Genomic DNA, 27,316 nt, shown 5'->3' on the forward strand with positions numbered 1-27,316 from the left:
AAAATATTTTTGGTGAGTTTGCTGACAGATAAATCCACCGTGGTTTTAAGGGCTTAGGATCCAAAAAAAAGTCCCAAATTATCCGTACGCCTGCCTCACATTTATGAAGTTAGAACTCTAAAAATATTGATATTTAAAGAATTACGATAAACAATTTAAAGAATTATCTAAGGTGCCGTTTGTATAGACCCGAGGTTCTAAACAATCAAAGTAATACGCACCTTCAAATAGTGTCGAGAAATGTGATTTCAATACTAGAAATCTTTGTGATAGTCTTAACATATATTTTGATATTTAATTCTAAAATTTAAAGCTTCAAAAATAGTGTAGATAGAGCAGATCTATGAAAACTTAAAAATCTTGAAAATTGATGGTCCAAAAAATGCGTTACAAGATGCACTATTTTCAAACTTGAAATCCATTTTTTTCTCATGTCCATGTAGATTTGTTGAGATGATCAATTTGAAGATATTTGAACATCAAAACAACCTCTTTTAATGAATTTTTTGAGATAGGATCTAATTTGATTGTTTTTAGCCTCGGCTCAATATAAACTTTTTCCTTATCTAATAGACGGTGAAGGGTTTTATACATTGGGGACGCATAACTACGTATCCATCCCTCGAAATATTCATTTGTGAAGTTGTGTTCTATCAAAAAAAATAAAATAAAAAAAAGGGTAAAACAAATGTTTTTTTTTTTAAAGTTTTTCAATAAATTATTATTTTTAAATTTTTAAATTTACTCTTTAATACATTCATGTCCTCGATATTAAAGATTATATATACCTAAAAAATTTAAATCTAAAATCTATCTCAAAATGGGTCGGGACGCATATCTACATATGATCCAGGACTCGACAAAAACCGTGTCTAATTTTGACGGCTAAAAAATTCAAATTTTCGTTTCGCAACAATATATGCGTTCAACTAAATATTACCTATTAATTAGGGATCTACCTAAACATTACGTATTAATTAGGGTTGCAAATGGTTATTAATTAAAGTGAAGTTTAGGTATTTCAGATAGTATAGGGGTGTTTTGGACATTTCGAGAATACTCAGGGCCCTCACGTTATCTTCCCCTCATATAAATCGATGGCCCAATTAGCGGCCTTAAAAACTTGGGTCTTCATTTTTCTTCGTTTGCCCCTGCAAATGTAGAAAGAGAACAGAGAGCGACCGAAGAGAGAGAGAATTAAAAAACAGGAAGAAACGATCGATCGAAACTGATCTGTGAATTTTTGAAACCCTAGCAATCGTCAGCTTTCTCTCTCTAAAATCCTTCCGTTATTATTTGGAGAAATGGCGACTCCTCTCACTGGTTTGCAACACAACGAGAGGGTCCTGGCTCCAATGGCCGGTCCCTTGAACACGGTGGAAAATGCAAAGATTTCGTTAATTTCTCAACCTAAATCCGCCATTCTTATCTTCCTCTTCTTTCACAAAGGTATTCGCTGTGAGCTCGACAGGTTACACAAGTCGGCTCTTGCTTTTGCAACGGATGGCCATGGAGATATACAAATGTTGAGAGAGAGATACAATTTTCTTAGAACTGTGTATAAACATCATAGCAATGCTGAGGATGAGGTTTGTTGTTTTAAGCTTGTGGTTTTTTTTTCGTGTTTTGGGGGTCTTTTCTGATTAGGTTTTGAAAATCGCTGGAAAATGTGTGTTGTTTGTGCTTTCCTTGATTGATTATTTTTTTGCGTGGTTATGTAATTTTGTTATTTTTGTTTCTTGTGTTTTCGATTAGCAGGGCAACATATTGATTTGTTTTTGAGAATTTTAGAAACTGTATCTATGCATTAGTTGTTGTAATTTGTTGATTATAATTAATATTATACGACCGTTTATGGATGATTTACATTGGTTTCTCTTGTCCTCAAGAATGAAGCATGTTGTATTTTCAGCATTTTTCAAATCAAATAAGGATAGAGTACTGAGATTTACCCATTTTTTATTTATTTAGGATTTAAATTTAAGTTTCTGGTACAGATTTCAAATTCTGAACAGCCTCTTATGTCTTGTTATTTATTTTATTTTATATTTTGTAATTTGAAAGTAATGGAGTTGCTCGAGTAAAAAATTTTGCTGTAACTTACGGCCTACTTATGTTGTACTTTCCATTGCTGAAAGTTATATTATTGCATGAATTCAAAACCAAGCAGGGTTGGTTTCTCCTTCATGTGAAAATTTGCTTGTTTAGTTTTTTGAGGTTTATTTATTGGTTTGGAAACTTAGGTTTCGAGTTTTACTTGGTGCCAACGAGAGTATTGTAAGTTGAACTCGGTCTGAGACAAAAATAACTGGAATCATGATTCCACTAGGCTTTTAATTTTCTTTTATTATAAAATTCCGTAAAATTTTGAAACTGGAGAAGTAAATTTTGGTTTTGTAACGTCGAGTTTTATTGCTGCCCTCGCCAGGGCTCCACCAACCTCCAGAAAGGTTTTTCAAGCACTCTCAGAAGGCCTTTCACCCAAACCATTTTCCTTTTCCGGAGGTTAATGTTCTTTAAAGTTCTATCCTTCTCAGGAGCCCCTTTACTCTAGTTTCCTCCTCTGGAGGCCTATTGACAGAGACTTTTATCTTCTCAGCTTTTACTCACCCAGCCTTATGGGTGTTCTATGTTTCTCTCGCCCTCTCATTTGTTTTTCTTTATCCGTCTTTAAGCTCAACCCCCACATGTATATTCTGAGCACCCAGCTTGTTGGATGCCTTCTTCTTATCGATCTCTTGTAATATTTTTCTCTTAAATATATAAACGTTAACACTTCTCAAAAAAAAAAAAAAAATTTTAGTTTTGTAACTCTTTGGAATATTTCATCTGTTAAAGGAGCATTTGGTCATATCATGAAAATTCCGGGCATATTTTTTCTTTATTTTCTAAACTTACTTGAATACAAAATTTTAATTATAATTTACTTTATTTGAATTTTTTGCCTCTTCTCAGTGCCCAGATATCATAAAGTGATTGAAGATTATAGGAGTAAAATATAAGTTTGAGTGTATTAACAAATCAAGTGACTGTGAAATTTAAGGCATCAACACCTTCAAATGACTCAAAACTAAAGAATTCCAAATGCGTTGGTTCATCTATCCATAGTTTTCTCACACTAGTTCTAAACTAAATTAACATAGCAGAACCAGTGTTATGCCAATACTCTGTGAGCAGCCTGATGTCACATGTTGACACCTTTTGAAAATTTTAAGACATGTCGACATGTGGGGGCGCTGCAGCTCGATCTAAGGACATCTTGCATGGGAGCCCTAACCAAAACACTACCAGTCAACTGCTTTATCTTATATGTTAGAGAAGAAGATTTATATTATATATGTAAAAAAAAGTCTATTATCTTATCCAAAATAATTTCTAAATGGGGTATTAGCATTTTACACTAGAGTAGTAGACACTTTAGATCACACACTCATGTCAGTGTCCATATAATACATTGTACTAATCTCTGAATGTTACTACGAGTACTACTATGGATGTCCACACCACCAATATGTACCCTTCTATATCATAACAAAATTACGATATTCATTTTTTAACCCTTGTCCTTCCCTCTCATTCCTTCCTTGTCCCCTCTCCCCTCAAACATGAATCACTATCAATGCATGATGATGAACATGCAAGGTTCCGACCCTAACATGTAGACTACATCTTTTTGTAGTGTCCGGTGTTAAGGCCTTCAAAGTTGCAGAGACTGACCTAGATAGTCCATATCCCAAAATAGGGTGCTGACTTACATAGCATGTATGGACTTGTAGCCATGTGTCTTATGGCTCTCTTGTACCTCATTATTTACCCCTTTTTGTTGCCGTGATAAACGTCACCAAGTAGCCTCCCTATAACTTTATTGCTTCTATACTGTTGCCAGAAGACCTTATTTTGCAATAGCCGCACCCTCCTCTCCATTCTGCTATCACTGTCATTGTCCATAATTACTTGGTTTTATGCTTTGGATTTCACATTGGTTTTCCGTTTTGGTTGTTACTCAAGACTTACTCCTACTCCTAGGACCAATGTGACCCCCAAGCTGTGAATCCCAGAGGTTGCCGTGTTCATCAGGCAGGGGTTGTTCTCCTATGCCCATTTTGTGGGACATTGCAACTGCATCCTGATGTTGTAGTGGACAAACACTAGCTTCTCCAATTTTATCCTTAATGGATGGTTTCTTTTTATCTCAATTAGCAAAAGCATGCTAGAGTTTCACGTTCAACTTGCAGTAGAGAATTTCAGACTTAACTCTACATGAAATTCAGAATATCTGATGACTTTGTTTTGTGAAATTTAAAATTTAGATTCAATTTTCTTCCTCAAGTAGATTCCCACCCACTATAATTCATGGATGTATCCTTAGATGGGAAGGTTGTGGGATAAATAGGTCAACCATCAAATACGATAAATGCAAGTTCAAAACATCTTAATCAGCCTATATAAATATTCAAATAAAACTTTACCTAATTAGGTTTTACTCCTATTTGCTGCAGTCTTCTCATCCTAAGTCTCTTCTAGTAGTTCAATTAAATTATTGAACCCTTTTAGATATTAATACTTTTGTATAATTGTATTTTGAAGATGTCTTTTCAAAGTGAAAGGTTGATTTAGGAAGGAACTTGCCAAATGAATCAAATTTAATAATCTCATATTTGAGATTGACAGATTTAATAAGAACAAAAGAACATGACACAATGAAATAAACAAAAATAGACCTACGTGCCATGTGGATATGTGGGTGTTGTTTCTCCTACCTCTTCAACTATGCTACACATAATTTGAAACAAGAAATGGATATTTCTTTATACATTGAGGTGTTGATACAGTTGGGGAACTTAATCTCAGAAGGACAACGGACCACAAAGTCGAGCAAAGTCCTCTCTTCCATTGTTTTTTTAACTCTTCTAGTTAGGATGCCTAGTCCGGTGCTGTATTTTACTACTTCAGCAGAAACTCAAGACCTTCAAGATTTTCTATTATTAGAGGTCTAATATAGATACTGAAATATCAAACAACAAGTAATAGTATAACCTGTTAGCTTGCATTGAATGATTCCACAAAAATGTAGGCATTTTCTTTACGCAGTTTCCTTATTATATCTTTGCCTGACATACTCTATAATTGGAGCCCTCTTGTGAGGATGGAGTGTACCCGTTTCTCTTTCTTTAACCCCAGCTCTAGAAGAAGCAAAATTTCCAACCGACCTGCCCCCTGCTCAATTTGTGAGATTGCTATACTGCGCAATCTGAGAAATGCTGTGGTGCCATAGGGAGAGATACCCGCTACTACCACCATATCCTCCCTTCACCAACATATATAAATGTTCCCTGGGCCTATGATAGTCCATCTCTCTCATGGCTGCCTTTATACTGGCCCTTCTAGCAACAACAAGATCCCCATCAAACTGTTGTTTCCGTTCCCTATCACACACCCCCCACTCCCCCAAAAAAAAAAAAATCCATGGTCCCCTGTTACCTTTTCCTCTGCATGATCCCAGCCTTCCTCGGCTTTCTTTCTTTTGGGCATCTGGTTGTGTATAAAAAACTCTCATAATAGGCTGAGTGACTAAATGGCATCCTTTGACATCATTGCACTTCTTTGCTAGGTGATACTGAAGGGTGGTTTCTCCATTAATTTGTAGTTCTTAATAGTTACAGTGCAACTTATCCCTCCATGATTGCACCTTATTTGTTTCCATTAAAGAAAACAATCAGATTACAAGGAATATGAAGGAACCCTAAGATAGTGGCAACTTGAAATTCCACACTCGAAATTGTCTTGTACTTGATCCCATGTCCACTTAAGCACTTGCCACCATGTTTGGTTCCCTGCTTGCATGGGCCCTATTTGAAAATTTGAATCCAGTATTTTTTCTCCTGTTTTTGGTGGATATACATATTGACAAATTTTCGTAAAAATATGAGCATCTTGCAAAGGGGTAGCCTCAACCATCCTTCTGAAGAAGTTATTTTATGACTTTCATGAAATTCCTTTGATGCTCATGGCTTATAATTCTGGAGCATTCTTCAGCCTATGTAGAGGTGTTTGGGCTTCACACCATGCCAGCCAGCCATGCATTGGAATGCTAAAAGGCATCTAGCGATCTCCCTTTTGCATCTGTGTTTGTCATTCGGATTCCTTTTGGTCATCTCTTGAAATTAAGGTTTCCAGTCTATACTTAGTAGCTCATGTCCATGCATATGCTGACCATATCTGAACATTCAATACCTTCCATAAGGGATAGATTTATGACTCATCTGATGACCTTTTTTTTTGCGATCTGCTCTAGGACCTCATATTGTTTATGTTTTATCCTAAAATTCCAGTGAAACTACGTGACCATATTACATATCTTCCATAGTTCCAGCGAGCCAATGTTCATTCTTCCACATGCTTTTGTTAGGACATTCTTAACAAAGTCAACACAAATTTGCTTTCTAGATGAAAATGCAGTTGAGAAGGAACCATCTTCTACACATTTCCAAAGAACTTAAGGAATTGAAGGCTTCTGTTTAGGAGGTGTTAACCAGCAAGAATTTTATTGAGATAAACATGCAATGAAAAAATAGACTATCTGGGGATGTTCTGCTCAGACTTGGATCGGTGTTGAAATACTCTATTCAGGGAATTGGCCCCTGCCAGAGCCAAGTAACTGGGGTTAGTCCAAGTGGACTTACCATACAAGCATGAAAATGCCTTAAAAGAAGCAAAAACTAAAAAACCCCAAAAAATAAGAGAAATGGGAAAGAAATTATATATATATATATATATATATATATATAGGGAGGGAGGGTAAAAAAGTTATTCTTTTAGTTATGGTACATGGTTTCTATACACAATGGAGCTTTGTTTTACTTTCTCCTTGGTCAACGAGAACCATTCTAACTCTTTCTGCCATGGGTCCTGTGTAGTGCCTGATGTATGTGTCTCCAATGCATCCTCACCTTGACATTTATCTGTCCAGAAACATGCTTTTGCGAATAGCCACATATAACATAACATCATCAGTGGACTCCCTGAGACATACTTTGGATTCTTCCCATGCATCAATACCAACTGAAGAAACCCTGTTCTGGTTTTTTGACCAACCTGAAGGACCTAAACATATTTGTGTCAACACGACTTCCATAGTTTTCCTAATCAATGGAACACCTTTACATTCGTTTAGAAAGGAAGGATAAGGTAACCAATCTGTGGTTATGAATGCCAATCCTACCACTTCTCTTCTTGCGAACTTTGGTTTGCAAACTGCCATGGTTCAAAATGGGGTCGTTAAAGAGGAGTCAACCTCTGTAAACACCATCCATTCCTTCAACTCTTGGTCCACTGTACTTGTTTATCTCTGAAAATTTTTTTGCCCATCATGTGTATGACATGTAAAATGTATTGGTTTCAGTGAATGAATTGCATTTTGTTACACAGAAATAAAACATAATGGATGAGCTGATTTTTTGCACCTGGGGCTTAATGTTTCTCATTCATTTCTTTTAGAACTCAAGGATTTAAATGCATATGTACATGCTATACTGTGATATACCTGTGCATAATCATTTGTAAGTGATGACATATGAAATTACGCATAATCATAAACATAACATGCTCTATGCACATGCTGCGTAATTTTGTTCAAACTATCTTTGTGTGGATTTTGCTTTTTGAAGTTTGAGTGAGATGTAGTTTTACCATATCCATATCTGCAGGTTATATTTCCAGCTCTAGATATACGTGTGAAAAATGTGGCCCGCACATATTCCCTTGAGCACAAGGGGGAAAGTGATCTTTTTGATCAACTCTTTGATTTGCTCAACTCAAATATGCAAAACGATGACAGTTTCCGCAGAGAGTTGGCTTGCTGCACTGGAGCCATACAAACATCAATTTGTCAGCATATGTTCAAGGAAGAGGAACAGGTATGTCTTGCGTGAGGATTCAGAATATTTTTATCTGAAGCCCAGGTTCTTATGCAGGAGATTCCACCTTTTGTATGTTCAACTTGGAACACTTCATGTCAAATACTGATTCTTTTAAGTTTTATATTTTGTTGTTTTAAGCCATTCAACCTCCTAAAGAATCTGAACTCTAACCACATCAGCATGTCATCTGACTGGCAGAAACTCGGTTTACAGCTTCTTGGATAGTTTAAGGAGAGGCTCATTGAATGTGTTTTTTAAAGGTTTTTGAAGAAATTGACGAGATTGAACTGGTTTATTCTCATTATGGTTAATGGTTTATTTTCCCCCTGAATTAATGGTTTGGTGGGCGGTATTACAAAGTCTGTGGAGGGCGAGACATTATGTTATTGGAAGGAGTTTGATGCATTTGTGACTTGAATGTAGGATGTTCTGACTTTCTTTTTACAATAAGGGGCCGTTTGGGAACCTGGAAATCTATTACATGAAATTGATTACACGGACATATGATATTTTCATTGTACCAAATATGACATTTTCATTGTTTGGGTACACTTTAATAGTAAGAAAATGAAAATAGATTACCCTAGTTTCCCCAAAAATCAAGAAAATATATGACGCCCAGTGAAGGGTGAAAAATCTATTACACGTTTGACGGGTAATTGGGAGAAATCTTTTGGGTGACTCTTTCTACCTACCTAAAAATCCTATAATTCAAGTCGTCTTTCTACCCAAAACTTCCGTGATTCAAGTCTTAATAAACCACAAGAAAAAAGAAAAAAAGAATTATTCAAGTAGCCACCAATAGCTCCCTTTGCGAATTGAATCGCACATATATTTAAACTAGCAGTTAAAAACCACCCGCCCAATCTTCTTCAACTAGCGGCTAAAACCCGGCAGCCCCATCTTCGACCACCAGAGTGGTAGCTATTGTTTATTTCTAGATATTCAAGATTTATTTTTTGGGTTTTGCAACCACAGTTGAAGCTATTGTTCCAAAAAATAAACGGATTTGGGTTCTCTGCTAAGATCAGTCTGTTTATTTTTTTGGCTTTATTTTTTCTTTTTTTCTGCTATTGTTTGCTAATAAATTCAAAATACTTGAGTTCACTCACAGATAATCGTCAAATCAGTGTGCTTGAATTAATTTTTTTTTCAGAACTTTTTTAAATTAATTTACCTCTTCAATCTCTTTCAATGCCCTAACATAATTTCTCCTCCAACACATGTCATAAAGCCTTTTAGGTTAGTAGTCAAATTTCTCCGAACTTTTTTTTTTCTTTTGAATTTGCCTATGAAAGTTTTCTAGAGAGAGATGAACGAAAGGCTTTTAGCACAAGAAAATAAAACATAAAAAATATGATGGCTTATCATAATAATGATAAAAGTATGTTGTTAACATCTTGAAAACACTTGATTCCAAGTCAAGACGTAAAGGCATACAAAAGGTGTGGCTAATTCTTATGCCTGATGCAATTATAAAGTTTAAGCTACATATTCATAGGGATAAAGTTTAAGCTACATACTAATAGGGATTGTACGCGTAATCATCTTTTGGGTATAAAGCCAAAAAAGAAAAAAGAAAATGTTGGTAATGCATTTCCCATATTTCTTTTGGACATAACCAAACAGTAACAATGTATTCCCATGTTGCATCTAAATACTACCCAAATAGTGACAATCCATTTGCAGGTAATGTATTACGCCAGTAATACATTTCACATTGCAGGTAATGTATTACGCAGTAATGTATTACGTCAGTAATATATTTCACAGACAATATATTTCCAGGTATCCAAACGGCCCCTAACATGCAAGAAACAATAAGATTGTGTTTTCTACTGTAAGTCACAAGTGATAAATTATGCTGTAACTTCATGGTTATTGTGCATTGCATGGTGAAATCCTCCCTTTCTCTGCCTTTCTCTCTCCAGTCGCATACTATGTTTTTTATTCCTTATTTTGTTGAGCTTCTGGTAGAAGTAGATGAAGAAAGAAGTCTAGTAGTCACTGGAGATTATGTTGTTTAAGCGTGTTGGCTAAGCTCCTAAATGTGACTTGGGTCAGGGTTGGAGGAAAGAATGAGCTATACAACTGAGGAGATAATGAGTTGGTGGTGAGAAGCTTTAGCTGCTAGCTGGGTCTTTAAGCATGTTTACTTTGACTTCTGAGTCTATCTTGTATGGTTGCATCCTTCTAACTTCCTATTTTTTTTCCTTGGGTTGTTTTGAACTTAGACTGGACCCATAACTATTTGGGTGCTTGATTCCCTTCTAGAACCTCTTACAGTATTTTCTGTGGCTTTTCCTTTTTCTGGCTTTTGTCTCTCTGCATGTTACCCATCCAACTTATTTGGTTAAGGATGTTCCACTCGTAACAACAACAGACCCCTCCACGCAACAAACCACCCCGACCCTTGTAGAGTTCTATCTTTTATCATTTTGGCATCTGTAATTTGTTAGTGAAGGGTGCAAATCGTAGATTGGTGTTATTTCAGTTTAAATGATTCAGATGCTTTAACTTCCGTTACATGCACCTGTAGTAGAAGATGGGACATGGAGTTGTAGTTGATACTCATAAGCAGTTATGTAAAGCAAGCATTTAGTTGAATGAGAGCTTATGTATTTTTATTCAGCTGATAGTTTGTGTCTTACATTTAACAATATTATGTAATTTTATTAAGCTGGTAATTTATGTTTGTTAAGGTATTGCATTGAAGAATATAAGTATTTTTATAAGGGAAAATACCTTCATAGACCCTAATTTGGTATATGATTTCCTAGTAGACCCACATATATAGATCGTATCTTATGGCATCAATTTTCTTAAAACTCTTTCTACTAATCCCCTAAAGTCATTGAACCACCTTTTATTCTATATTTCTGTCCTGAACAAATTTCAAAATGACACGGGCCATCTTTCTCTCTCTCGCTTTCCTTTTTCCCTCTCTCTCTCTCTCTCTCTCTCTCTCTCTCACATTTTCTAATTCATTAATTCTCAACCTCTCGCTGGGGGTCATCACAACTTGTCTGCTCCCAAGAAGCAAGCCAATCCTCAGACTCCAGTGGTGACTGCTGGTTGAGAAATGGGTTATGTTCTGCTGCAATGCTATAGGGGTAGAGTAGGAGCGCAGCCATAGCCGGGACTACTTGTTGGGTGCTCTGATCTCGGCCACCCACTTATCCCACGTTCTCATTCTGATGCCCCTGTATTTCCTCTCACTCTAGTTCTTACTATGTAGGTTTGCTCACTTTCTCTCTCTAGAGATTAAACCGACAAAACCAACGTGAAAAAGGGTGCCCCCATCTTCCTTCTCTTGAACAAGCGCAGATGTGATTGGAGGAATTGAAGATTTTGTAAGCTTCTCATTGTAGAGACCGGCAGCAGCTTAACTGATGAGATGGCCTTATCATAAGTCACAACGTCAGTTATGCCTGCAAATCGCCAAAAAGAGAAAGGGTCCTAATGTGCCTACACAAAGGATCCATGAAAATTCAAAGCCTCCATGAAAGGACTCTCCTCAAATTTGTGGAGGTTCATAAAATTTTCCAGGAGAGTCTCCCCCTAAAATTGAGCCTCAAAATTAGTACCATGAGTGGAATACTCAGAGGGTCCCTTTACCCAGCCAGAGTTAGGATGGGGTTGAACCTAGTCCAAAGCTAAGGCCGAATACCGGAGAGTCTCCCTCCCTACCTTGTCCCTGTTCTAAGCACGAAGCTTCAATTGCATGTTACGACAAGGATATGCAGATGTGAAAAATCAAGAGAGTATGCAAACAATTAACCGCCGAAAAGACCCAATAATGGTGGCCTTCCACCCTTACTCTCATTCTTAATCTTGCTTTCTCGCTCTAGAATTTTGACCAAAGAAGAGTGGCCAGCCGCCAAAGTTCTGATCCTCGCAAACAGAGCCCAGAAAGGAGAGGAGGATCTAAAACTCAGGATGGACAAAAAAAAGGGTGGCCTTTTGTGTTTCTCGCGTTCTCTCTCCTTTCTCATTGTCGACGGGGGTTCAATGATTCAGATACCAGCTAGAAAAGTTTTTGGGCAAAGAAAACATCGGAGCCTAATTTAGGGCAAGAGAGAGAGAGTGGGAAGGGGTTCATGGGGAGAAAGTTAGGGCGGGGGCATGATAGAGAGAACTAGAGCTTTTTGGTTGTTGGATTTAGAGAGAGAGAGAGAAGGGAGGGGGGTGGGGGGTTGACGGGAGAAAGTTAGGGTGAGGGCGTGAGAGAGAGAGCTAGAGCCTTTTGGCTGCCGGATTTAGAGAGAGAGAGATGCAGAGGGTGAAGAGTGAAACTAAGAGAGAGTGATGGAGAAGGAAACGAGAAAAGCTGGAATGGGAAGGATAGTGTCATTTTGAACTTTGTTTGGGATGAAAACATAGTATAAAACGTGGTTATATGGGTTTAGGGGGTTAGTAGAAAAGATTTTTAGGAAAGTTGATGCATTTGGATACATTTCAAATTTGTGGGTCTATTGAGAAATCATACTCAAAATTTAGGGTCTATGAACATATTTTCCCATTTTTAAATGTTGATTATTTTTGTCGAAACATAAAAAGGTGTATCTGTGGTTGCTGCTGTGTTTGTATATGGAATAACTGATGCATTGTTATGTTTGATTGGATACAGGTCTTCCCTTATCTTATAGATAAATTCTCCTTTGAAGAGCAGGCATTTCTGGTTTGGCAATTTTTGTGTACTATTCCGGTGAATATGATGCCAGAATTTCTCCCATGGTTAGCATCATCTCTTTCCTCTGATGAACTTCAGGATTTACTGGACTGCTTGCATAAGATAATTCCAGAACAAAAGCTTCTCCAACAGGTGATTTTCTTTTTTGCCAGTGGTAGGTATGCTATCAACTTTTTTGACATGTAATTTACCTGATTTTGAAGTTGTGGTATGAAGGTTGTCTTCACGTGGGTGAAAGGAAAAGGTCCAATCAAAGTGGAAAGTTCCTGTGATGCTCATGCAGAAAAGCCTGATCACATTGGTGAATGCTCTCATGCTTGTGACAATTGCAAGGTCTGGAAAAGGAAGCATGTAGAATTAGATTCTAGCATCTCTGATGGTGGTGGGGGATGTCCAATAAATGAAATTTTGCATTGGCATAATGCAATAAAAAAAGAACTGGTGGATATAGCCCAAGAAGCAAAAAAGATTGAGCTTTCTGGAAATTTTGCCAATTTGGCGTCTTTCACTGAAAGGTTGCAGTTCATTGCCGAGGTTTGCATCTTTCATAGGTACATGTCACCTTTGGATGCTTGCGCTGTTTCATACTTTATGCGTGTCGTATCAACTTGATCAGAAATGTGAATTTTCTTTGGCAGTTGTGTACTTTCTGATGCGTATTAGATATTTTCCTGGTGATTAATAAAGTGGATTAAGGATATTATCTATTTTTGTATTCCTGTGTGGAATGTACTAAATCCATCTCTTGAATTTCCTGATGTGTAGTAAGAACTTCTGAATTCCCTTGCAGCATCGCTGAAGACAAGGTTATATTCCCTGCGGTAGATGCAAGAGTCAAGAACGGAGTGTCGTTTGTAATGGAGCATGCTGAAGAGCAAAGTCAATTCAACAATTTAAGGTGCTTAATAGAAAATATGCAAACTGTTGGAGCCAATTCTTCTACAGCTGAATTTTACAAAAAGCTATGCACAAAAGCTGATCAAATAATGGCCACAATACAAGAGCATTTCCATACTGAGGAACTTGAGGTAACCATTTTAATTTACTAATGAGAACATAAGCTATTCATACCGTACGAAATATTCTTAGATAGAATTATGATTAACTATATACCATAATGTGGCAGGTCCTTCCTCTTGCTCGAGAACATTTCAGTTTTAATGAGCAGCGTGTACTTCTCTATGAAAGTCTCTGTGTAATGCCTTTGAAACTTGTAGAGCGGGTCCTACCATGGTTGGTGTCCTCACTGAATGAGGAACAAGCAAAATCTGTTCTCCAAAATATGCGTTTGGCAGGTTTCATTTCCATGCTTAACTGCATTGTCTCCCCATGAAAAGGATTATAAAAGAATATTCTAGGTGTGATTTTCATAATTCTTCCTCATGCCTTTTACGACTGCCGTGTTATATTTTGCAGCTCCAGCTTCTGATGCTGCATTAGTTACACTGTTCTCTGGTTGGGCATGCAAAGGTCGAAGCCAGGATTCTTCTGAATCTGGACGGTTTGTATGTTTGTCTGCAAATGGGGTTGTTGGCTGCCCAATAAAAGAGACTAACAAAGTGGATGAAGACTTTAGTGGGCAATGCTTTGCTTGTGCTCCCGCTGCTGCAAAACAGGGACAAGTGTCTTCTCCAGATGCCAGTGATAGCATAAGGCCAGTCAAACGAGCAAACCTTAATGAAACATGTGAAAATACTAAAAATCCCGATCAATCCACAAGTGAAAATTCCCCAAAACCACCTTGTAATAATCAGCTTTGCTGTGTTCCAGGACTAGGAGTGAGCTGCAACAATCTTGGAATTAGTTCAATAAGTTCGGCAAGGAGCTTGTCTTCTTTGTCTTACAATTCCTCTTGTGCACCGTCCCTCAATTCTAGTCTTTTTATATGGGAAACGGATATTGGGTCTTCTGAAATCGGCCAAGCAGCTAAGCCCATTGACCACATCTTCCAGTTCCATAAAGCTATCCGAAAGGACTTGGAGTATTTGGATGTTGAATCTGGAAGACTTGCAGACTGCAACGAAGCTTTTCTTCGGCATTTCAGTGGAAGATTTCGGCTTCTATGGGGTCTTTATAGGGCTCACAGTAATGCTGAAGATGATATAGTATTTCCTGCACTAGAATCCAAGGAGTCTCTGCATAATGTGAGCCATTCTTATACGATTGACCACAAGCAGGAGGAGAAATTATTTGAAGGGATATCTGCTGTCCTTAATGAGCTTGCTCAACTACATGAAGGCAATTTGGGTTTTGCTGGTGGTTGTGAAGAGTGGGGGAGAAGGCATAATGAGCTTGCTACCAAACTTCAAGGAATGTGCAAATCCATAAGAGTGACACTGGACCAGCATGTTTTCCGGGAAGAACTCGAATTATGGCCTCTTTTTGATGCCCATTTTTCTGTGGAGGAGCAGGATAAAATTGTTGGCCGTATAATTGGTACAACAGGAGCAGAAGTGCTCCAGTCAATGCTGCCATGGGTTACAGCTGCACTTACTCAGGAGGAGCAGAACAAGATGATGGATACTTGGAGACAGGCAACAAGAAACACTATGTTTAATGAATGGCTGAATGAATGGTGGAAAGGAGCTTCAGTAGCATCTTCTCAGGCAACTCCTTCAGAGAGTAGTGTTCCTGCCCAAGGTTCTTGTTTCCTTCTGTTTAGCTTCATTAGTTTTGGTTCATTGTTTTCTATACTTACAATACAGATATTGCTGGACAATATTTCAGTGTCCGATTCTTGGTCATTTGGAATGGCCTCAAGTTCTGGTTGCATGCTATCTATGCTCTATGTTCTGTATTATTTTTTTATCAGATCTGAATACTCCGGTAATTATTCTCAATCAGGTAAAGATGTTCAGGAAAGTTTGGATCAGTGTGACCAGATGTTTAAACCTGGATGGAAGGACATCTTCAGAATGAACGAGAATGATCTTGAAGCAGAAATAAGGAAGGTTTCTCGGGATTCTTCATTAGATCCACGTCGAAAAGCATATCTTATTCAGAATCTTATGACCAGGTTATTTGCTGGACACAGATTTTCTTTCTCTTACGCACCTGCCTATGCACACACACACACACATGCACACTTCTATATAGGTATGCATGCACACATGCATATATGTGTGTGTGTGGATGTATGTATATATGTATGTATGTATGTATGTATGTATGTATGTATATATGTATCTATGTATATACTTGTATGTGTGCATGTGTGTATTCTACATGTCTATTGCAAAATAATTATCCAAGGTTCTGTTTAAAATAACATAATTGGTTGTATTGTTGTCTGGGTAATCCCAGTCGCTGGATAGCTGCTCAGCAGAAGGTTCCTGAACCAAGAATTGGTGAAAGTGCCGATGGTGAAGATGTTCCTGGGTGCTCTCCGTCCTACCGGGATTCTGAAAATCAGATATATGGCTGTGAACATTACAAAAGAAACTGCAAGCTTATGGCTGCATGCTGCAACAAGCTTTTTGCTTGCAGGTTCTGTCATGATAAAGTCAGTGATCACTCTATGGACAGGTTGTTTCCCTTCTGAGAAGATTGGCTTTTTGTAAGCTCTGTTTACTGTAGTTTCTGAAAATTGTATTTAATCTTAATTCCTTTTCCTGTTTCTATTTTCCAGAAAAGCAACAACTGATATGATGTGCATGCGCTGTCTGAAGATTCAGCCTGTTGCACCGACATGTGCAACACTGTCCTGTGAGGGGTTTTCGATGGCAAAATATTTTTGTAATGTCTGCAAATTTTTTGATGACGAAAGGTGCTTTGCTTGCTTCTGTAGTTATGTATTATCTGAAATAGGAAATTTCATGTGTTTCGGGTGATCTCTTTGCTAAGCAATTGCTTCAGCTATGTCCGTTTGGAACATGCTTTGCAAAAAGTTCTCCGTGACTTGGATTTTCAAGATATTTATCAAAATAAACTACTAAATGTAAATTTGCACTTACGAATTGTGAGATGTGCCTCATATATGTTTTTAATCACTCCTAAATTTGTTTCACTTAACGTTGAAAAGTAAATATCAGAAGAGGACGTGCATGTCATTCATGCTATGTGTTTAAATATGATCTTAGCATATTGAGTAAGTCATGCCCATAGTTGTTGGAGACGGAGCAGGATCGGTTCGGGAATCCCCGAACCGCCCTATTGCAGAAGTTCCCTGGGTTTGGGATCGGTGTCCGTACAACAAGAGAGGGAACAAGATCCTTAGGTTTATGAGGGTGAGATCCCATAGTGATGGGTTCGAGGTTTCGACTGGCAAGAATCTAAGCTTCGCTACATATTAAACGAGGTTGTCAAGTAGAGCTAGTACGGGTTACCTTAGTTAAGGGATTGAGGTTTCCGTTTATCATATAATGGGGTTCCTCTTGTTCTAATATCGAGATTCTTCAAGTATAGGAATCAAGGTCCTCAGTTGATTGGCCCCAAGGTCCGCAATTGCTATTTACGAGGGACCCCTCTATTGGGCATTTTTCTATATAGTATATAGTCCACACTCCAAAGTACAATATGTATGACATCCTCTAGTTAAATAAATCTATAATGCCCTATTTCTATACATCACATGCTTACGTGGTACTTGATTAATATTAAATATTTTTGGTCACTTTACTATATAGTCCGTGGTCCATAGGCCAAAATCTAATATGTATGACATCTTATGTTTAAATAAGTGCATAGAATCATATTTTACTATGTAGTCTGTAATCCACTCTCCAAAGTCCAGTATGTATGCTATCCTCTAGTTAAGTAAATCTATAGTGCCCCCATTTCTATACATCACATGCTTACATGCTGCTTGATAAATGCTAAATACTACTGAACGCTTTACTGTATATGTCCATTGTCCATGCTCCAAAATCCAATATGTACATATGAGTATATGACAACCTCTAATTAAATAAATCGATAGTACCCTATTTCTAGGCATGTATGCTACTTGATTCATAGGTGCTACTTGATGAAATATTAAATACTCTTAGGCACATTACTATACAGCCTGTGGTCTATAGTCTAAAATGTAATATGTATGATATCCTATGGTTAAATAAGTGCATCGAACAATATTTTTATGCAACACATGCCTATATGCTTGATAAATCTAAAGAGTATGGATTATTTTGCTAATTAGTCCGTGGTCCTTAGTTGAAAATCTAATGTATATAACATACCCTATTTAATTAAATGCATATTACCAGAATTTGATACATTAGGTGCCTATATACTACTTGATAAATGCTAAAAGTATAGATCAATCTATTAGATAGTCCATAGTATACTTATGTACTCCATTCTTCTTATATATCTTCCAAATCCCATTAGAGGTATAAATTTAATAACATAGTCCCTCAGAGTATAAATTTAATAACATAGTCCCTCAGACCACCAAGATATTCCACACATATAAATCCAAAATATAATCTACAAGTACACAAATTGGATTTTTCTATTATTTTAATCAACTACACGTTCTTCCCCCCCCCTCCCCTTCCCTCACACCTTCCCTCTTCCCCGCCCAATTCCCCCTCCGTCTATATTAAACCTTGGACCCAAAACCAGCCCACACAACTCATTCGCCATTAGCTTGTGGTGATCATTCTGGTGAATCTTGTTGCTCCTCCCAACTCTCCCATGCTACAAGCTCCACTCCCCCATGCTACAAGCTCCACTCCCCATGCTACAGGTATGTGCGCTTGTGCTCTTTCCCTGTGTATTTTTGTGACTCTTGTGTGTGCATAAGAGAGAGAGAGTTGAGTGTGTGCTTGTGCTCTTTCCCTGTGTATTTCTGTGACTCTTGTGTGTGCATAACAGAGAGAGTTAGTGTGTGTGTGTGCATAAGAGAGATTTGAGTGTGTGTGCAGTAGAGAGAGAGTTGAGTGTGCGCTTGTGCTCTTTCCCTGTGTATTTCTGTGACTCTTGTGTGTGCATAAGCAGAGAGAGAGAGAGTTGAGTGTGTTTGTGTGCATAAGAGAGAGAGTCGAGTGTGCGCTTGTGCTCTTTCCCTGTGTATTTCTGTGACTCTTGTGTGTGCATAAGCAGAGAGAGAGAGAGTTGAGTGTGTTTGTGTGCATAAGAGAGAGTTGAGTGTGCGCTTGTGCTCTTTCCCTGTGTATTTCTGTGACTCTTGTGTGTGCATAAGAGAGAGAGAGAGAGAGAGAGAGAGAGTTGAGTTGTGTGTGCATAAGCAGAGAGAGAGTTGAGTGTGTGTGCGTGCATAAGAGAGAGGTGAGTGGGCGCTTGTGCTCTTTCCCTATGTATTTCTGTGACTCTTGTGTGTGCATAAGAGAGAGAGTTGAGCGTGTGCGCTTGTGCTCTTTCCCTATATATTTCTGTGACTCTTGTGTGTGCATAAGAGAGAGAGAGTTGTGTGTGTGTAGGGGAGAGAGAGGTGTGTATGTGTAAGCAGTAGAGAGAGAGAGCCCACAAACATGGACCATGGTTGATGGGAGCGGGGATCTATTTTCAAATGGAAATGGATTCATCTGTTTTTGAAAGTAGAGGAACCATAGATTATAATGTACCAAAACCTTGGACCATGGTTGATGGGAGCAGGGATCTATTTTGAAATAGTATTGGAATCCACTAATGGTTCGAACATGATCCCTTTTATTTGGGAGCGAGATCCCAAAATTGAAAAACTGAGGTCTCGATCCCTAGGAGGAACCGTGGGATCGAGGTTTCGGAGTGGGAACACCACCCTATCCCCACGGTTCCCTTAACTATGGTCATTCCTGGTATGTCAGGACACCATAAACAATATGGCCTGAGGGAGTTGTTTACGAGATCATGTTGGCACGTACTTTGCACCTAAAAGCCTTCGAAAGCCATTTTAACATTGTTTCAGATATCTGTGGTTTTAAATTTTCACCGGTTGCACCTTGAGTTTGTGTTGACAAGCTAAAGTATTTGATGTTTGTAGATAGCTCTATGAATTTGAAATATGACCACGTTATTTTTATGATGAAATAGAAGACCATGAGAAAAGTCCATGCAAATTTTGCTCGTATCTTTGGCTTTTCATCCAAGTGGGACATGAAACTCTTGCCTTTGCCTTCGGGGTTTTGAATAAGGATATATCCACCTCCACCTTCACCTCCTACTGACCTCTACGGTTGTGTGTAATGTATCTAAAATCATTAAGTTTGGGGTGCTACTCGTGCATAAGGGGCTGTTTGAAGTGTATACTTCCTGGTGATACACCTTTAATTGTCATTTTCTTAATTAAGATGCTCTTCAGTCACATTTGTCAAATATCCATGACCGCAAAGTTGTAGATCTTTAATTAGGTTTTACTGGAACCTTGGATTTTTTTTTTGGCCTCACTGCACAGCCAAAGAGAGAAGAAAAGAACTTACCAGAAAAATTTAAATTTATTGTGTAGTGGCGTATTTGTCGCAAATTGCTCCTAAAATTTTACTCTTTGTGGAATCTACCTTTTATTTAGATACATTTGTTGCTGTTTTTTGTTTAGATTAATTTTAACAATAAAGATAAGGAGTCGTCATAAATGAGATGAACAATAATCAATCTGTAGAGCTTCAAGAATTTTTTCCTGTGAAGATTTAGCTCGTGTATGCTGCTAATTCTCTATGCTTCATGATTTTCTGTCTGCTTGAACGAGGAGTAACGTAACCTCTTTCTGTGGCTAGTTGCGCCCGAAAGTACATAAAGTGAGGCTAGGTACCTATATCAAGCAGTGTGCCTCTCGCCAGCCTGAAAGTTAGTGATAGACATCTCTAATTTTTTCTGTATGTGTATGCACATGTAAGTATTTAAAAATATGTCACTAAAAACTGTTGTATTTAGAGTGGTAAGGATTGAGCGAAGTTTGCATATTTTTGGTGACTTTAGAGAACCAACTAACCCAATTAGACTAACTAGTCTGCTGCTCAGTGAATAAAGTTTATTCATTACCGATGTTGACATTGTTATGCTTTGATCTAATCACTTGTTCCCATTAAAAGCAAATTGTGTTCTCAACTTGGAAATGAACACATAAGCCGAGCATTTTTTTTATGTTGCTATGTCAGTTTGCCATTATTGATTTGAAGTTTGTCCTTTAGTTGTCTGCATTTTTTGTACCAAATCCTCGTAGTGGTCTTTACCTTTGAAATTTCAAGTGCTGGTGTCAATCTAGGTTTTTTGTGGCAAAAGTATGGGGCTATATGCCCATGAATTTCACAGGTCTCGTAAGCAGCTGCCTGCCCTGACTACCACCACCAGGGCAGACTTCTACTTCCCCACCTCTATGTGCGTCTAGGAGGCCAACCTTGATAACACTGGTTTTATTGAAAGGTTTCTGGAATATATAAGTTACAATTTATAAAAGAAAATTTACAGTTCCAACGTAATCAAATTTCAAAATATTTGCACTTCCAATCAATGTTTCAAAAAAGGTCTGCCCCGGCACCTAGGTGCCCAACATCTTATGCACCTCATGCCTTGGCCTAGGTGGCCCATTCTGGGCGGATGTACCCAGGCGGGGCCCAGGGACATGGTTTTTTTTATTTTTTTAAAGATGCCGATTATGGCAAAGGGGGTAATTTTGACCTCCTAAAAGGTTTAATTAGGTTATGGGGGTTATTTTCTACCCCCAAAGTTAAAAGAATAATTCCATACCCTCAATCTCTTACCTATACGTATTTCTAAGAATCGAAAGTATTTTTTGTGGTCTAAAGAAGCTTCCTAAACTTTTCCACTTACTATGGAATAACCTTATTTCTAAGAATCAGGAGTATTTTTTGTGGCTTGAAGAAGTTTCCTAAATTTTTCTACTTATTATGGAATATGGAAAGTTGGAGACAATTACTAATACATATCCTATTAGACTTTTTAAATTTTATATGGTTTGAATTTTGAAATTTTGAACAAGTTTATTCTCAACATGCGATATGTCATTTGTTTGTATATTATAAAGTATTTTACAATATTTTCAAATGCAATAAATTACAAAACTGACGCAAATGTATGTATATATGTTATATATCTATAGAATTTGTACTGCAGAATACCCAAGGTTCTAGGCGCCCGCCTGGGCGCCAGACAGGCCGCTTAGCGTTTTTGAAAACCTGGCTTCTCCAACTGGAAGTAATCGAACTTCTGATATTATGTCCTAGTTTAACTGTTACATCCTGATTCGGTCATTACATCCGATTTTACTACGATTGTTAGATTGCAATGGTGAAGGTTCATATTATGCTAGTGTCAATGGCAATTGGCATTGCATTCTATGGATTTAAGAATTGTTTACTGATACATGAACCTACGTATTCACTGAAAATATGTAGAATATATCTAGCGTTCTGACATTTGCATGACATGGAAGTTCTTATGATGGTGATCATGCAACTCGTACTTGTTAGTTGACCTGAGTGTTTATGTGTGTGTGTTTGCACTCGTGTTTATGTTCTGTTTTGGATTTTTGAGCTATTCAACTCCAAAACTTTGCATCTTAACATTGGGAGTCTAGTATTTTTCTAGGTTGTACTGGGACTCATACTTTCTTTTTGCTTTGTAGTAACAGGGTCATTGTGTTTGATGTGCGAAGGATTAAAAGGAGTTATGTGACTCTACTGTATATTCTGTTATGATTCCATATGTCATTATTAGAGAGTGAAACATTTTCATATGATGCATCTGGCAAAATTTGTACGACATTCTGGTGTTTATAACCTTTATTATCTGTCTATGATTGAATGGAAAAAGTTTATACAAGGCACCAACCTTATACTATAAAAATAACACATACCTCAGAAACCCACAGGAAAAGGTTGTTTTGATGCTCGGAAGGCCTCCAGTTGATCATCTCAATCTTGAGATGCATGGATATTTTAAAAAGAAAGAAAGAAAGAATGCAAAGCCCTAAAAATAGTGCTTTTCATAATACATTTTATCTGGGCCCTCCTATTTCAAGATTTCAAGTGTTTATAAAGCTGCTCGATACATTTGGAGCTTTAAATTTCATAAAAAGGGGTGGAAATGGATTTTCAGGCTATATTGTGAGGGTTTCCGACACCGGAACTGTATATTCTGATAGGGTTTGGGGGTGCACCTTACTTTGATTGTTTAAGGTTGACACCTTATAAAAACCGCACCTAATTTGAAGATTGTGAGTATTTTAAATTTGAAAGGAGTGGCCTAAAATGCTATTTTTCAGTATTTTAAATTTGAAAGGAGTGGGCTAAAATGCTATTTTTCTGGGAAATCACACTATCTTTTCCCAGACTTTCTATTTTGTGACAATGTCGGTTGGCTGTTGCAAACCAATTGATTATGAAACCCAGGACAATTTTGTCCCAGAAAAATAGAAAATAAAAAATAACAGAATACTAGGCAGCATCTTGTGTATGATTTTGATTTGTTCCTTTGACAGCAGAAGCTTATTACCATTTTCATTTTGATCTCTGCAGGAATGTGTACCATTGCCCTTCTTGCAATTTATGCCGTGTAGGGAAAGGTCTGGGGATTGATTTTTTCCATTGCATGACGTGCAATTGTTGCCTAGGAATGAACCTAGTGCAGCATACGTGCCGTGAAAAAGCCTTGGAGACAAACTGCCCAATTTGTTGTGATTTTTTGTTTACATCAAGTGCTGCAGTTAAAGCTCTTCCTTGTGGCCATTTCATGCATTCGGCTTGCTTTCAGGTTAATTCTCTTGGACTGTTTAACAGATTTTGTTCTATGGACATGTGGTAATCGAGTGGGGCATTCACCGTCCATTCCTTATGACCAGAGGTGCAGATTTAACTGTTCTGGGTTGAACGTCGGGGGGTCCCACTATGGTTAATCTACCTGTCCATCGTCAGGATGGATGGTGGATGCCTTTTGGATTATCATATACTGTACGTCATTGGATTATAGCTTACTTTTGCTTGCTCTGTATGAGATGACGAATTCTATATCCTGACTTTATTTCCAACTTATGTAGGCCTACACATGCAGTCATTACACCTGCCCAATCTGTTGCAAATCCATGGGAGATATGGGTGTAAGAATCCTTTGTAACGCCGCTTCTCATGTCTTTTGTTGTACTTTTAATGCTTTCAACCTTCAAGTTTAGAGAATTATATGATTTACAATTACTTCTCTTATGTTTATTCAGTCAATTGGAGTGTTTTTGGTTTATAAGCTAGTGGACTATATGTGTGTCATTATACTGTGTCAGAGAGAGAAAAGTAGCAAAAAATACAGATAACAAAATTTTGATCTTATGTCATGAATCTACTTAAATCGTATTTTACAGAGCGTAAATCATCCGTCACTAATTCTGTGCCCTAGTAACTATTTCAAACTAACATAGTTAATGTTATTTGCATGAAAAACCAAGGAACAATACAAATTGTTTTGGTATAAATATAAAGTTATGAATTGATGTGCTTTTTAATGAGAACCCATAAACTTATTTTTGATAAAGGACACGGTTTTATGAGTCCATGTAGAAATGAGTCACCTCTTAAAAATCTATTTTTGAGATGGATTTTTGGACTTGATTTTTAAGGACATGTAATCTCTAACATGGAGATCATGAACATGAAAAAATAAATAAATTTGGAAAATTAAAAATAATAATTCTATTAAGAAAACATTTGGACCGTTAGTTTCAATTGTTTTTAGATGGACCCCACTTATTTGTGTCCATCTTTAAGATGGATGCTTTATACCTTGGGACTGCATATTGCAGAAATACGGTCCAGCCCGCACAAAACAATTTTCCTTTATAGAATTGGAATTCATTTGTTAAAAATTCTGAAAATTTGTAAATAACACAATAAAAGCTTTTAAAAGATCAAAAAGAAAAAAAAAAGGAAACAAATCTAGTATTCTATTTTCATATCAAAGACACCGAACAATGAACAAAAGTTCAATTTAAAAGCAAAGCTCTCAAAAATGAAAAAACAACGAAATAATAAGGGAGACCACATTAGAGAACCATACAAATAAGTGTTCACAGTACAAAAGCTTTAGGGATGAATGACAAATGTGATTTCTATTGAAAAAGTGGTTGTGAATAAATTTCAGAAGCATAAGAATTCATAAATCAACTAAAGGAAACAAAGTTGAAAAGAATGCATATTTTTTAATAATTTAAAAATCACTAATAGGAGTATTAAATTGGTCCTATCCTTTTCTAATGACGAGAAAATATTAGAGCTCTATTTTTATTTTTTATAGTAAAGTGTTTTTCTGACATTTTAGAATTTGAATCCATGAATAAAAAGGGAGAATACTAATTCATTGTTAATTAGAAAAAGGAAAAAACTGTAATAAACAATTTTAAGAATTTGGAGAACTTATAAATAATTATAAAGGCTTGAATATAAACAAGAGACAAATCTTGTTATTGAGAGATCCAAGAGACTCGTGTTGTTGAAAGGTTACATAATCCTTTTTATAAACATAAAAAAGTGAAAGAATAGTCATAAATAAAATTCAAGAGCGTAGAAGTCATATTTTTAAAATACAAATATTGTAAATTGGTAATATATTTTTGTAGTTAAGAAAATGATATTTTTGTAGTTAAGAAAATGATGTTTATTGAAGTATTAGAAATTCATACCAGAAGTTTAGCATAGACGGCTGCGAAGTAGTGTAATGACTATTGGAGTTTATAAAATCTCAAATTAATCTTTCGAAAGGAAAATTATTATATGGAAATAGAACTAATGGAAAGCATGCATTTTTGATGTTCAAAGAAAACTCTTAGAAAATAAGAAAGGTGTATCAGTTCAACTATAAAAGAAAAACCTATTTATATATTTTTTTGAGTATAAATCTATAGATCCTCACGAATTCAATTCACGTGTTTCACAACATTGAGCATCTAATGGAAAGATAATAAACCAATCGAGCAGTGTTGAGAAAGTTTTTAAATGTACGTGACTTTTAGGATTTTTTGTATATCAAAATGTTATTATTTTGTTAAGATATTATATGTTCTATGCATTTTGTGCGTTCTAGATATGCTTGCTTTTGAGAAAGTTGTGTTTAAATTTTCCTAAATTAAAAAAGTCTTTCAGGTCATGCTTCATCTCTAAGGTTAACTTTATCAAAAAAGAAAAAAAAAGGAAATATGCTTTTTCTCTTAAAATCTTATGCATTTGAAAGATACATGTTTATGAAAAGATTCAAATTTTCCTTCTTCCAGAATTCTCTCTAAATTGATATCCAGGGGATTTTTATCTCCTAAAAATCTTGCTTCTTACTTGTCACTCACAAGCATCTCTCTGTAGAGATTTCAGGCCAACGTGAAACAATCTCTTCTGAGATTTATCCTTAAGAATGATTTTATGATCCCTTTAACAAACATTGAATTCCTTTTTTGGTTTATTTGGAATGACCAATATTATGGGGGTTCGATGTTTATCTCTTAAGAGCTATACTCCATTTCCCCTGTGCACGGTTTGCCCGAAACTCCCCCTCTTTCAAGTTCCAATTGCTCCACATTCTCTCTGGCTGTCTATTTTATCTTAACAATGTATGTCCACCCCTTAACTAGTTGGGAAATGGCTCTGATGATGATGTCCACCCCTTAACTGTGGCTCTATATATGTAGAGTAGATAAAGTCCGACATTTGTTTTGGCATCTTTGATTTCTAGATGATTGGTGCGGTAATGGAGAGCGAGATTAGCCATTGGGGGTCGTTTTCTTGAGTCCCCTCCAATCTGTAGTTGTTGGATTGTAATATATCGTTTCCATCTGAAGAGGATGCAGATAAACCTGGTAGTTGAGAATTAGGGATTAAGATTTAGGGACACATCTTCTCTTTATCGGATACAACAAAAAAAGTAGTCTTTTGTTTAGTTTCATGATTGATGTTGCCAATAATATAAATGCAAAAGCCATACTTCCTTTTTCTTGGATATTAATTAGAGGGTGCATGTAACTTTCAGGTTTACTTTGGAATGCTTGATGCATTGTTGGCAGCAGAGGAGCTTCCTGAGGAGTATAGAGATCGATCTCAGGTATGTCAGTCATGAACCCAATTATTGCATTATATCTGGGTGATGGGTTGTATTTCTTTGGGTCCTTTTGAGTAGCTTTTGTGTTATAAAAGAAGACTGAATTCTGTTTTAGGTCATTCTGAGCTGCCTTTTGTGATATAAAAAACATGAAAATTTTGGGCCGTTGTAAGCCGCTTCTGTGATACCATAAATATGTTAAATCGATTTTTTGTAGAATTCTGAGTTACTTCTATGATACTAACAAGATGTCCGTTGGTGATGCAGGACATTCTCTGTAATGACTGTGAAAAGAAGGGAACTTCCCGCTTCCACTGGCTATATCACAAATGTAGTTCATGTGGTTCTTATAACACTAAGGTGATATAAGCAGGTGTGGTTTCACGGCTACGGTTTTTCTGCATTGCCCAGGGGCTTGTATGACTTTATAGGTCGCCCCTTTCTGAAAGAGGGCTAATTTTTGTATTTCAAAGAGGAGGCAATGGGTTACTTTCCCAGATGAGCAGGTATTGTATATAATATGCTTTTCACCTGCTTCCTTTACCACCCCTGGCCCCTTTGCAGCCTCGGCTGCATTTGTAACATACACAACCAATTCATTTTTCTCGACTTTGTTCATTTGTACATAAGCCAAGTTTCCCGCTCGCTCGACAAGAACAGTCACGACAGTTTTGAGTATTTTTCTGTATAATGCGGAATACATGTGCAGTGTTCTGTGCATATAGGTTTTCATGCTAAA

At 37.0% G+C, this 27,316-nt stretch overlaps 1 protein-coding gene across 2 annotated transcripts; it reads left to right on the forward strand.

Moving 5' to 3' along the window:
• Positions 1–1,116: 1,116 nt before the first annotated feature.
• BTS (zinc finger protein-like protein) lies at positions 1,117–27,316 on the forward strand. 2 transcript variants are annotated; one of them, XR_016046846.1, is made up of 14 exons: positions 1,117–1,589; positions 7,707–7,916; positions 12,550–12,744; positions 12,829–13,163; positions 13,403–13,640; positions 13,739–13,907; positions 14,029–15,252; positions 15,457–15,628; positions 15,916–16,137; positions 16,241–16,378; positions 23,028–23,262; positions 23,546–23,618; positions 26,509–26,580; positions 26,845–27,316. XR_016046846.1 is itself a non-coding variant. In XM_006842284.4 (14 exons), exons 1-14 carry the CDS (start codon positions 1,305–1,307, stop codon positions 26,944–26,946), a joined length of 3,657 nt encoding a protein of 1,218 aa, XP_006842347.1. In that variant the 5' UTR covers positions 1,117–1,304; the 3' UTR covers positions 26,947–27,316. The 2 variants fall into 2 exon arrangements, 1 of the variants encoding a protein (XP_006842347.1); XM_006842284.4 differs by having other exon boundaries at positions 23,546–23,605.

This window comes from Amborella trichopoda, chromosome 13 (genome assembly GCF_054954075.1).
Source record: "Amborella trichopoda isolate Santa Cruz 75 chromosome 13, AtrichopodaSantaCruz75HAP2 v2.0, whole genome shotgun sequence".
Lineage (NCBI taxonomy): Eukaryota > Viridiplantae > Streptophyta > Magnoliopsida > Amborellales > Amborellaceae > Amborella > Amborella trichopoda.